This window comes from Benincasa hispida, chromosome 6 (genome assembly GCF_009727055.1).
Source record: "Benincasa hispida cultivar B227 chromosome 6, ASM972705v1, whole genome shotgun sequence".
Taxonomy (NCBI): domain Eukaryota; kingdom Viridiplantae; phylum Streptophyta; class Magnoliopsida; order Cucurbitales; family Cucurbitaceae; genus Benincasa; species Benincasa hispida.
In genome coordinates this window covers 7902741-7916463 of record NC_052354.1, presented here as the reverse complement: position 1 = coordinate 7916463, position 13723 = coordinate 7902741, and the positions used below count along the sequence as shown (strand labels likewise).

The 13723-nt window shown below is 29.3% G+C and overlaps 1 protein-coding gene across 1 annotated transcript; it reads right to left on the bottom strand.

Annotated features, from left to right (window-relative positions):
* Positions 1-3113: 3113 nt before the first annotated feature.
* On the bottom strand, positions 3114-6252 carry LOC120079431. Its single transcript, XM_039033605.1, has 7 exons — positions 5904-6252; positions 5622-5716; positions 5358-5472; positions 5054-5172; positions 4329-4521; positions 4080-4223; positions 3114-3624 (listed from the first exon to the last, which is right to left on the bottom strand). The coding sequence occupies exons 1-7, from the start codon at positions 6159-6161 to the stop codon at positions 3334-3336; spliced, it is 1215 nt and encodes a 404-aa protein (XP_038889533.1). The 5' UTR covers positions 6162-6252; the 3' UTR covers positions 3114-3333.
* Positions 6253-13723: the final 7471 nt, after the last annotated feature.

The window sequence follows — 13723 nt, the reverse complement described above, 5'->3', positions numbered from 1 at the left end:
TTTTTAATAGAATAGTTGGTTTAGTTTGGGTGGGTTGTGAGTACAGTTCGTGGGCTCAACTATGAACCAAGTTGGCGGTTTTTGGCAGTCAACAAATAAGATTAGGGAAAAAGATCTCATCAAATTTTTAAATGAATAAAATAAAATAAAATAAATTTTCAAGTGTGTTGTGCTTATTTAATCTCAAATTTTTAGGTTATGTGACACAATGGTTGCCTAATAATTAACCATCATATTTCTGACATCATCTATTATTATTATTATTATTTTAAAAAGATGGTCCAATAATGGAATATAAAATTTTAGATATCCAAGAGAATAAGATTTAGAAAATGTAGTTTGGGGGAGAAGAGAGATTATCTATACTTTAAATCAAGTAATATGTTCTTTTTCACTTGCAATCATGGAAGAATCTATATATCAATGACAACTAATTGTTATTTTTGGTAAAATAGCACTAATAATAAGATTTGCGGTCTTGGATAGATTGTTCGTGATAGTTAAGTAGGAGTATGCATCGACCGATTGGTCCGAAAATCGACACCGAATACCAATAAAAAAAAGTGAGTATAATTTAACTGACTGTCGACGGGTTTTGTCATTTTTTTTTTTTGGAAGCAAAGTTAAAGTGAATGAAAATGAAATATAAATTGATGAAGTGTTATTGTTAGGTTAACATAATTTACAACTTTTTTATATTTAATTCAATCATTTTTTTATGAAAAAATTTAAATCAATCATGTAGTAAACTTGAAATTTAGGCAACATAAAAAAATAATACATCAATACTAAGGCAATAAGCTTGGATTTGGGTTGATGGTAGTACATTTACTTTTTATATGAAAATCGAAAATCGAAAGTAATTACATTTACTTTATATTAATATTATATAATATATATATATATATATTATATATATATATATATGAAAGTAATATATATATCGGTCGATTGGTTTTCCAAAATTTTTTATATGAAAATCGAAAATCGACCGACGACCTCAATTTGGTCGGCTTCGATTGGTCAAATCGATTTTCGATATCTTTATGCTCACACCTATACTTAAGAATCTCCTGTTTGTGCCAAATATAATTATATTGATCCGAGGTGGTCCATTAAAACTTTGGAAGACGAGGCTATTAGAGCTGGTTTATCTTCTCTTCTCTAGTTTAGTAAGGAGTTGTCCCAACCTCTCATTATTGAATTCGATTCAACAAATGTCATTCATGCTCTTAACGAGTCGTCAACCTACATTTCTGAAACCAAGAATGTGGTTGAAACTGTATTGGATCTCGCAAGTCGAACGTGTGTTATCACTTCTATTAAGTGGAATTGTTCTTGTAGTTTTGTCTCTCACTCTTTGGCGTGAGCAAGATTTTGTCTAATCTATTTATAGTTTAGAAGCTTATGAGAGAACTCCAATTTTTCAAGTTAGGTGACCTCTACTTTTAATGAAGAGTTGAGTTGTCGATTCTCCCTTTAATAAAGTTATCATTTAAAAATAAAAAAGATAATTGAATTTGTATATCAATGATATGTAGATTGACGATATGCTTTAAATTAAACATATTATCGTTAATATAATTTAACAATATTACAAAGGTAGTGTACCCATGATATACTTCATATTAGTATATTATGTATAATTTATCTATGTACAAAAATAGTATATCAATAATATATCCATAACGTTCATTTACAAATTATTCTATATAACAAATTTACAAGTATGACAATGCCAACTGTTATAATTTCCCTAATAAATGACCAACAAAACTAAAATACATATATCCCAGTTTTTAGTTTTTACTAAATTTATAATTACTTTTAAAATTATTATTTCTATAATTGGTACTCCACCATAATTTAAGACCAGTTTTTTTATTAATAATTTAAGATTAATTCTTTTTTTATTTAAAATGAATAATAAATATTAAAGACATAGACTAGAAATTATTTTGAATGATAAAATTGCAGAAAATATTTACAAATAATAGTAAAATATCACAGTCTATCTGTGATAGATTAGAATACATTAGATAGACTCAGATAGTAATTTATCACGGTCTAACAGATAGACATTTTCCTATATTTGAAAACCATCCTTAAATATTTGAATTTTACGATAAAACAAAATTTATCAGGGATGTAGTTGTTTAAATAACTCTTACATATTGAACTAAAAAATTGTATAGTAATATAGTCGTGTTAAACATGGTCGCAACTTTAAAAGCAAACTGTCGAAAAATATTATCTAATTATAATCACATTTGTAGTTATAATTAACTGTATAAAATAAAAAAAAGTGATATTAAATGAAAAAATTTGGATTAGTCACAAATAACCGTATCATTTTTCAAATTAATGATGAAATTAAAAGATATCAAATTTGAGACTAATTAAAAGTTGACACATGTCCAAAATTGAAATTAAGAACATGAGTTGGTAAATCTCAATAATACCATGTGTTTTCGTTGTGACCCTTAGATTAAATAAAATATTTTGATCCAATTTGGTATTGATATTTGGGCCAAAGTCCAATTCAACCTAAAAATAAGTTTAATTCGACTCGAAGCCCAACCAAGCCCAAGATTCAATTAATTAGGTCTAAGAGTGAGGTCCCTGGGTCAACCAAAATCAAATCCACAAAATTCACTTCGAAGGGTTCAAAAGTTTCGCACTTCAAAAAACCTAGAAATTTCTCCCAACAATCCGAAAATCTGGAGCGAACAATCATGCTATTACAAGTTTTTTTTAATAGTTTAAATTCATTCAAATCTGACCTTTTAATCAATGATTAAGCTATACTCACCAGAGCGATTATGATATTGGGCAAAAGCAATACATCGTTGCTAAATAGTATTGCATTAACTTGAAAGATAACTTGAATTGATCGCTAATCGCAAGTTTCATAACAAAAAAAGAAAATGGATTACTAATCGTAATACAACCATTAAATCCATTAGCTTAAACTAAAGATCATGGTATATTAAATCTTTTATATGCATTCAAATCATCCCAAACATCTTTTACTTGACGGCTTGAAAAATTAGTCTGAGATAAAAAGGCATTGCAAGTAAAGCTTTCGTCTTGATACCATGTAAGAGTACCACTAGAGCCACAAATTAAGATATGATGGTATTATTAATATTTTTATGGGTATTCTTCAATACATAAAAAATAGGTCATGCATCACAATTTTGATAACAAAAATCTGGCTTCTACCTCAAAGAATCTAAGCTTTTAAAAGCAAACATGAACTACTATATATCTGGGGCAATTTTAAGATTGATTCTTTCTAATGTAGGTGCAATGTATAGATGGAAGGATCACTCACAATTTAATTTCAGAAAAATAGGTTGATGAGACGGCCAAACCTTCTACATCGTAAGTCCGGACCAGCCTCTGTCTTCTGCCTGGGGCTTCAAGCCAACAGAACTCGAGGTGGAATGACTTATTATCTGCTACACTTTTGGCTACATCACATGGGCATCCCATATACATTCCACCAGGCAACAATGTAATCTGATACCCGCCATCAAATGTTACCAAGTTGTCCGATTTAGTACCAGTCCAATTAACGTTCGTGGTGACATCTCCATTCATTGATGTTGTTATGATATCCTGACAGTACAAGAACAGGTTGTAGACTTTAAAATGGAACCATGGTGTAACGAAAAACAACAAACCAAGAGAACGAAAGTTGGAAACAAGAGAGATATTCCACAGAGGATCAAGTGCTTCAATTGAGTTTTAATTTCATTGAAGTGGAACATTACAAATCTTTAAAGACAAATAAGAAACTAACCACTAATATTATTAACCTTAAAACTCTTCCACTAACATTGAAATTCTCCTCCATTAATCCCACTACATCATTAGGCCACTATCCTCCTATTTAAGAGGCACTACTCTAAATTTTCCCACTAACATAAATTAAAAAGTCACTATCCTACGTGCAAACTAAGTTTGCACTTACTTCTTGAACACATAGATCGTAAGACCTCGCTTGATGGTGGAGAGAGCACTTTGGATAATGTTAAGAAAATGGGGGAGAGTTTGATTGCAGTGAATCATACCTGGATAATTTGACCATCGCCATCCATTTGAAGGGATGAAATCGTATCAGCTTCAGCAATCGTTGCCCCATAAACACCACTTCTTTTTGTTCTAGAATGACCTTTCCAGTCACCAAGAAAGGGGAGAAGCCTGTTTTCCTCACCCTGCGACCATATGATAGTTGATCAACACAAAAAAGACAGAAAAAAGTTGAAACATATAATGAAAACTAAGTCCATCACTTTACTCAAAGCAATACTAGAACTTACAGGTACCAAATTTGAATTAAGAGGACGACGAAAAAGTTTCCCGTCAGCCCTTTCCTCGAGAAAAATAAGAAGCATTTCTATAATTCCTTGTGGGTCCATTATATGAAAAGCTCTTGCCCTCAGATCTCTGTCTGGAATATATAGGCAATTCTCGCATACAATGGAAGGTCGGCGAGAAGGAAGCTTGAGGTTTCTGCATTTTTAAGTGGGTGGTAAAGAAACTATAAATAAGGGTTTTGTAAAAGTTTAAACAGTTGAAAACAAGAACTAATACACATTGAATTAGAAAAGAAAATGGCCGAACGAAAGTACAAATCAGTTCACTAAAGACATGATTGAAACTGAAAAAGGACTCATGTAAAATGTGATCATTCAGGATGATTATGAACGCTCAAGGAAAAGGACTTCATATAAAATGTGATCATTCAAGATTATTAAAATAATATTCATAAAATAATTTCTGTTGGTTGAGCAAGGACAGGAAGGAGGCACGAGCATGGGTAATTTTAATTTGTACCTGAAGACCATGACATTTTGATGCCAATGGGAGTCTAAATCCATGAGCAAATATTGAGTTATATAAACATAGAGCAGTATGTTTTTTTATACACCTTTAGTTAGTCCACTATTTCCGGAACTTCACGAGTATGGTACTTTGGAGAGCAGATCGGATCACAAATGCACAGGAAGTATTGCATTTAATCCATTTATGAATGAAGTCTTACTTGGGGAATTCTTCACCAGTATCATCCTCACCCAGCGCCCCTTGCCTCAGCACAGTATCCAACATTCCAGCCGTCTGGTACCTTAGAGAAAATGCTTTCTCATTGGGGAAAAAGCCAATCTGCAAGCTAATTGTAACAAATATTCAAGAAACTGTAATACCACAATGAGATTTCATTTTAAAGGGAGTGTTGGAGTTGTTGGGCCTGCACAAACCTTAAAACATACACAAGTTCGCACGGTCGCACAAGTGCGTGTATTTGTGTGTATAAACATGCATACATTTGGGTTGGGAGGAAAACTCACCTGCTGATATTTGTCCACAGTGAACATGTTGGTTTCTTTAATTTTGTACTCTGCCCACTCTGGCTCATCGTCGTTGCCAGGAAGTGAAACACTTGATTTCTGTTTAATGTATAGTCTACAAAAGCATAATAGGATCAGGGGAACAACGATATTAGCCCGTGTATTTGTTATGGTAAAAAAATGGTAGGAAATAGGTTTAATTTTCAAAAACCAAAAACAAAATACAAAATGGTTACCAAACAGGCAAGGGTGATTTGTATTTACGTTTGAATGAGACTGATAAGTTCGTCCTCTCCATAAGAGCTCACAGCTAGCTTCGTACTTATTTCATGCAGCAAATTCCCTCGAACGTCAAATTGCTAGACAAGTAAATGAAATTTCAACCTTAAGTAAAGAACCAAACCTCAAATCCATTTCACTAAAGCTTAAAACAAGTAAAATAATCGAATAAATCAAGAGAACAACCACTATTTTTCCTACGAAATCTGATTGAACAATAGCAACTGCAGAACAAATTAAGCATAAAGGAGAGAAATTAAGACTTACAAAGAAAGAACCGTTCCACTTCCCGGAGTTGAGCTCGAAGAAGCGGTGAAGATTATCGATGCTCAATGAGCCGTCGTTGGGTTCATGAGCATCTCCAACAGCTGTGGAGGACTCTGAGGTGGTGGCTTGAGCTTTGCAGCTCCGAAGTGAAAGCATAGAACTTGAATTGGAAAGGAAGGCGCGGAGAGGTCGGAGTCTAGTGATTGTTGTGGGTTTAGATAAAGAAGGAAGCGAAATTGAATGGCAAATGGACGCCATTGAAGCTGAAGCTCAGATTATCTCTTCTAGGCAACAGCTTGAAGAAACGATACTGTGGATTTAATACCTTATCCCTAATTTCGAAATTGCTCCAATTTAATTTAATTTTGAATAGAACTTCTATTTATTCTTTTATACTATTTTGCTTTTCTTTCATTCCTTCTTTCTTTTTAATTTATAAAATAAATTCATTTTTAAAGCATTTTAATTTCTAAGTTGTGCAATTTTTTTTGCCGTTGCACGAAGGAATATTCGGATATATAGTAGTAATTACACTATCATTTGAAGAATAGCAAATCACAAAAAATTTTGAAATATAATAAATTGCGTGATACACATGTGAGTCGATTTTTTGTTAATCCTAAAATATCTTTATCAGTCTTTTTAACAAGTAAGTAATTATGCATCTTTCTTAATTATGCTATAATTAATTTATCAAATTTATAATGCAGACTCTATTGATTTTTTTTAAGATTTTTACCTGAAATTAATGTATCTTTCAATGTAGAAAATCAGACATAAATTATGTGATTTAATTTGAAAAATTGAAATCTATATCTCAACGATCTTCTATCCTTAAAAAATATTTTAAATATTTCTAAATATATTCAAAATCCTTTCCTAAATAGACTTTTTATATTTATATTATATTCTCTCTTAATCTAATTAAATCATTTATTTTTAAATTATTTTCATGATTATCTTATTTTAGATTTTCAAATTTTGTATTATATTAGTTTTTCTAACTCATTTTTTATATTTATATTAGTTTTTTTTTTAATCATAACTACATTATAAGTTTTTTAAATTTTTTTATGATTATCTTTATTATAAATTTTTTTTAAACATGAAATATTAGATAATGTCCCATTTTTATTCCTTAGTTTTATTTTAAAATTTTGAATCATATTTATTTTTTGTTTTAAAGATTTGACTGGGAAGAATAGCAAATCAGAAATTTCATCAAATTTATAGCAAATACACCCTCACACGTGTTTCTACTTTTCTTTAACACTAAAACGCCCTCATCTAGATTTTCAATTAAACTGCAACTATTTTAAAAATCGAATGTATTTTTTTTTTTCAAATATCATATTTGATCTTATCTTCAATTTAAAATTTTATTTTATCTAATTTTTCAAATTTCATATATATTTTTTTTTACTGATTTTAATTTTTGTTTTCAATTGACGACAAGTCTATTTTGGAAGCTTGACTTAATTGATCTGGTGCATAGATTAAAAACTCGACTTAATCAACCATCGACTAAGAGTTCAAGTCACAAAGTCTCTTCTTTTCAAAATGATTCTTATCAAGCCAATGTGAAAAGGTATGTCAAGTATATGGACGATGTTGGTATTAACCAGTTTTCCTTGGGGTCTTAAACCCACCTTGACAAATTCAATTAACGAAGGATTGATCATCGTCGAATATTGTTTCTCTCTCATGTTCATGAGATCTCCACAGTTGACATCAACACTACATCATAATTGGTTTCTTTCTTCATGAATGCAATTATTGAGATAAAGTTTTAATAGTCCAACCCTCATTTTCTAAACTGATATTTTGAGTCTAGAACAAGAAAAAGTATTGTTACCAAATTTTATGTAAGTTCGAAAGTGACTTAGATGTTTGGTTAATTGATTTCAATTGCTATTTGTTTTTAAGTTTAGTGTATTTATTGAGCGTAGTTTGGACAATAATTACATTTGTAGATCGCCTAAATCTCATCAGAAGTATAGCAAAAAACTTTCAAAAGATCTCTTATGACTATAAAACTCTCATTTGAATTATAATGTAACTAATTTTTTTCCTTTACACGTTTCTTTTATCAGACATTTTTATTTTCTTCTAAAATTCTCTCCTGTTTTGAATCATAAAATTATATTGGTATTTTTTTTTTCAAATATCAAAACTAAACCAATTTTTTTCATATATCATTTTATTTTATTTTTTTTGTTTTGATTGTTTTAAATATTTTTTCAACTTTATGTTTTTGCATTTTGATTTTTTAATTAGTTTGAAAATTTTATACAATTAAATGTCATATTTTTTAATTAGTTTGAAAAATTTAGAGTGAAGAGTGAATACCGACCACACATTTAAAGTAGTAGAGTTGAGAAAATTATGGTTGCGACGATAGGTACAGATACAATGATTCTATTCACGATGGCAGCATTGTTAGGGCTTGAGGCTGGCGACAAAGCTTGTATCGAAGGAGTTGAAATAGAGGAAGATGGAACTTGAGTGATCACTAGTGGCTCCAAAAGAGCAATAAATTAAGTTGGTGGAGAATGAGTCAAAGTCAAAGCTAATGATGAAGTTTTGGTGGAAGGAGAGGGAGCCACACCCGACGAAGCAAGGGATGAAGACAGAATTGAGGTTGGAGGTGTCACCAATTTTGAATAGAAAAATGGCAGCAACTTAGTTGGAGAAGAGATCAGTGTGGTGCTCAGAGCTCTCTAGATGTTTGTTTTAGTTAAGTGTAATTACGTTAATTTCTTAATAAGTCAATTGCAATCTCATTTGTATGGCTGAGGTTAGCTTTGACTTTTACAAATTCGTTTATTTTTTATTTTTAATTCGTTTGGTCATTTTGTACGAATGAAATATTGACTTGCTAATTTTACAAATGAAAAGTTAAAATCTGTTATTCTTCTAGTTAGCCCTTACATGAATGACCAAATAAGTTTTTAAAAAATAGAGCCATAACACAATAATATAATGGGTTGTCGAGACAAATAGTAAATTTCAAGGTTTATTTTAGTAAAATAGCAAATTGGTTTCAAAATTGTGAAAATAACAAAACAAAATTAAATATTAAAAAAAAATAATTAAAATTGTCAAAACGGCTCATAACTAACCCCAAACCCATAACATTTGGAATTTGAAGGAAGCAGGTTCAAAAAGCAATTAAAAAAAATAACAAATATACTGTTAGTAAACAATTACCACGCTAAACAATGAATCATTATTACATTAAACAATGCATGTATTTAAACCAGTAAAAATAAAAACAAAACTCCAAAATCTAATCACAATCCTTCTCAAATCAAAAGATAAATGGTGCTCCACATCTCTCTCATCCAACGACCCATCCAACCATCAGTTGTGACGAAAAATCCATATTTTCTGGCAACCGCAACACAAAATTAGGGTTAAGAAAACTTTCTTCCATTCCAACGCCTCTAAAATTCACAAGAAATAGTAGAGAAGCGTCTTGTCGATAGGTGATCTGATGACGTTGACATTTAACAAGCAGAAGTAATTAAGGATCTAAGTACTCTAATTACATCAATTTTAGCTAATTAGCATGCATGTTTAAGAAGAAAACATAAATAAGGTTTCTAATATACAACCTTTGTAGATTCCTCTGAATTTACTTGATTCTTCTATGAATTCTTCTTCAATCTGAGCAGTAGACCACCATCTAAGTCTTCTCTACTAATCTGAGGTCGTATAAAGCATGGTGAAACTCCAGTTGAAGGTGAATTTTGATTGAATTATAGAGAAACATTGTTTTCTTTTCAGTAAGGATTTTCTTCACTTTTTCAATTTTTACATGCTCATAATTCAAACGAATTATGAAATATTTATACAAAATACACATGCAAAAAAGATTAATAGATATTTGACACTTCAAACATAACTAATGTAGTGGATTAGGTATTCAATTTGGGAGAAATCCACTATGGATTTAAAAAATCATTTTTTTCAATTTCAATTTCAATTTCAATTTTATTTTATTTTCAATTAAAATTAAATTAAATATGATCTTGATTCAATTTCTTTTAAAAAATTGCAATTGAATTTAAAATTGAAACTGAGTTATTAATTTATTAAATAATTACTTAAATAAATTTAATTAATCAAATAGTAATAATTTAATATCAAATATCAAATTAATAAAATATTTAATTCAAACATGAATCCATATTTCATGTAATCAATATTTATATCAATATTTAAATATATTGAGCTCTCTAAATATGTTTAATTTCAATAAATTTAAATATTAAGGTTTAATCTTTTACGAGCTAGTAGAGGGACCTAATGAATCTATGCTCCAATAATTTGAGATTAATGGGCTAAACTTTTTAAGCCAAATTAATTAATTGGCTAAACTCTTTAAACAAAATTAATCACTATCCGTTAACTACCAAGACACATCACCATGGCTCAGTAGTTGCACTCTCCTTCACATGTCCTTCGTATTTACAGCTAGGTCAAAATTACCGTTTTATCCTTACAGATCCTTAATGAACAATTGGTTTATGGTCCTACCAATAAACCGAATCTCTCTCAATTACGAGAGGGTGGAGCCTCTTTGTTCAAGACTAGGAGTTAATACTTAAGGAAACAACCTATCTGCTAACCTTAAGACGGGTAAGAGTGAATTTCGTCTTGCAAGACTATGCCCCAGCTATCTATCCGGACTTACCCCTAAAATAGAAGGCTTATTGAGTGGTGATGTTGAATCACTCTTACATATGCAGATTAAAGGATAATCTCAAATAAACAGGAGTTCATAGTTACCTTAGGATTAAGATCGAGTTACCTTAGGTCATCGAATTGAAATAGTCAGTTTTAACAGTAATTGGTTGTTATAAAGAAAAGTGACTATTTTGAGGTCCAGTTTTATGCAAACATCTTTTACATAAGATGCCCCACTCACATGTATCCACGTAAACGATATTAGATCATATCGTTTGTATCAATATACAAAGAGGATCGTATCTATAGTGTCCCCAAGATAAAGTATCCAACTCTATCCATATACTTATAGACTTTTTTGGTTATATACTAAAACTTGGTCCTTTTATGTCTCTGCATAAAGTTTAAGTATTCATATTATAGTCATGGGTTAGTTTATCGGATTTATAAATAGATGCAATTCAATAACGCCTCTATTGATAGAAATTTTCAATAATAATTTTATTGTGAATAGAATAAGTTTAATGTTTACAAACTGCGAGTTTTAGGACATTCCCAACATAATCTAACCTCCAATCTTTTGCATTCTCAACTATAATCTTCTCTAAAACTCATTTCCCCATTCAAGACACTTCTTTACTGATATATTTTTGAGAGGAATGGCAAATCTAACCTATCTCTATAGTTGGATCACAAAATTGATAATACTCACGACATTTTCCTCAGGTAAAAAAACCTAAAACCCTCCCCAATATTTCTTTTCGTACATTCATTGTAATATGTTTTGCACATATTCCCCCTTTTGGCATGAATGAAGTGATGAATCAAAATTTTTAGATATGATATATAGAAATTTTCTTTATTTTTTCAAATTTAAATAAAGGTTTACTTAATTGTATTTTTAACTAATTGTAATCTTTAGGAAATTAAAAAAATATTTTATGTATAAAATATTATCCCTACTTTTTAGGATTCCAAAACAAAAACATGTTATACATCTATTTATAACTAAATTTTAACTCATAAATTTAAAAATTAACCAACCATTCAAATGCATTCGAAGAATGATTAATGTTATGGAAAAATAGAAAATTGAAGGAAGAACAAGAGTCGATGAAAGATTCAGAGCTGTTGGAATAACTGGAAAAAAAACAAGCAAGCCTTCATCACTTCGTTCCTACTAAATCATTATTCAAATACAGTATATTGCACCTAGAAGGTTGGAGGGAAGGATCTGTTCCTACGAACTCATTATTCAAATATAGTGTATTTCCAGATCTTGAACCAACAGCAGAAACATGCTCAACAACTACACATATATCATTTTGGGGACAGTCCGATAAAACCGACATCAACAACAAAATATCCTTATTTTCAACAATCCTAATAATAATAGAATTGTTGGAACCATCCCAGTACATTATCAACCGAGATATAGTTAGATTGCCAGAAGAAAAAAGCTTGCCTAGGATATATTTCACAAATTGTTGAACGAATGAGTTTGGCGAATGTCTCAACAACTTGAAAATCATGATAATAAGAATTTTCATCCCATGTACCATCAAACAGAAGTATAATTCGTTGTAAAATTATAGTAAAAGCATAACTAGAGAAGAAAGCACGAAAAACCAAAATTGAATTCTAGACTTATGTATTGATAATAAACACTTTTCAAAAATATTGATTAAGAAAGATTCAAATTGATTTAAATCCGATAAGAATAGGTATAAAATTTGAAATTAGTAACAAACAAATTGAAAATTTTGAAAATATGAAAAAGATAAAATTAATTTGACGAGAATAGGCAGAAAATAATGAAAAAAATATTTGGATAGAATCAAATCTTGTAACAAAATATTTAAATATATATATTATTATATATATATATATATATATATATATATAATATATATATATATATATATATATATATATATAAAGATGTTTTTTCAAAAAGTGAAATTGAAAATTAGTTTAAACAAAGTAAACATGATATTAGAATTTAAATTTATATTTTCAAAAAAAATCAGTAAGTTTTCATTAATCATTATTAATTCAAAAAGTAGCTATATAAAATAAATTTCGAAATCTAGTGAGAAAAATCAAGAATAGACCATTAATTGTTGTTTTATTGAATAAGTTAGACTACAATTTGATAACAGAAGACTCAGCAATCATATTATATTCATAACTACATCTTTACTTCAACTTCAACGATTACAATATATTTTTAAGAACATGAATCACAAATCCAACGACCCCATTAGGGGCAAAAGAGTAATTCAAAAAATATTCCACATGTGATTTGCTAAAAATCTTATTATCTTCCGATTTTGACATTTTTCCAAACAAAACCTAAATCATGCCTACATATTCCAATTCCTCTAATATAAAAGGCTTGCAAAAGTAGCAAAGTTAGAGCCTAACTCAATTTAAATAAAGCATTAAAACAAAAAAGTCAAAATTGCCCATATAGTTCAGACCAAAATTTGAATACTAGCTGATTGACATCTGATTTTATTTGATATCAATTACTATATGATTGTTGTCTAATTACTAGTTGATACTAATTATCAATGATATCGATTACTTTCTAATTGTTGTCTGATTACTATCTGAATGAGTAATGATATTGAATGTTATTTGATAATAATTGTTATCTTATATTTATAGTAGGTTAATGATGTTGATTGCTATTTGATTGTTGTATGATTATTATTTGATATTGAATATAATTTGATTGTCGATGCTATCAGTTGTTATCTGAATATTGTCTAATTATTATCTAATTATTATTTAATTACTATCTAATACTCATTGTCAATGATATCAATTTACGCTGATTGTTGTCTAATTATTATTTGATGTTGATTCTTAATGATAATGATTTCTATTTAATTACCCTTCAATTATTTATATTGCATCCCATTTGTTGGTAGATTTACAATTAAAAAAACATATCATATAAAATAAAATTAAATAGAATTTTAGAACTCACTAGGCATTACTGATAACGCAAGTAAAATTAATTTTAGTCATATAAAAATACTTCTCAAATATTTGCATGTCAAGTTTAAAGCTTGTAGAAATATTTAAATTTTAAAAAAAATAAAAATATATTATAAAGT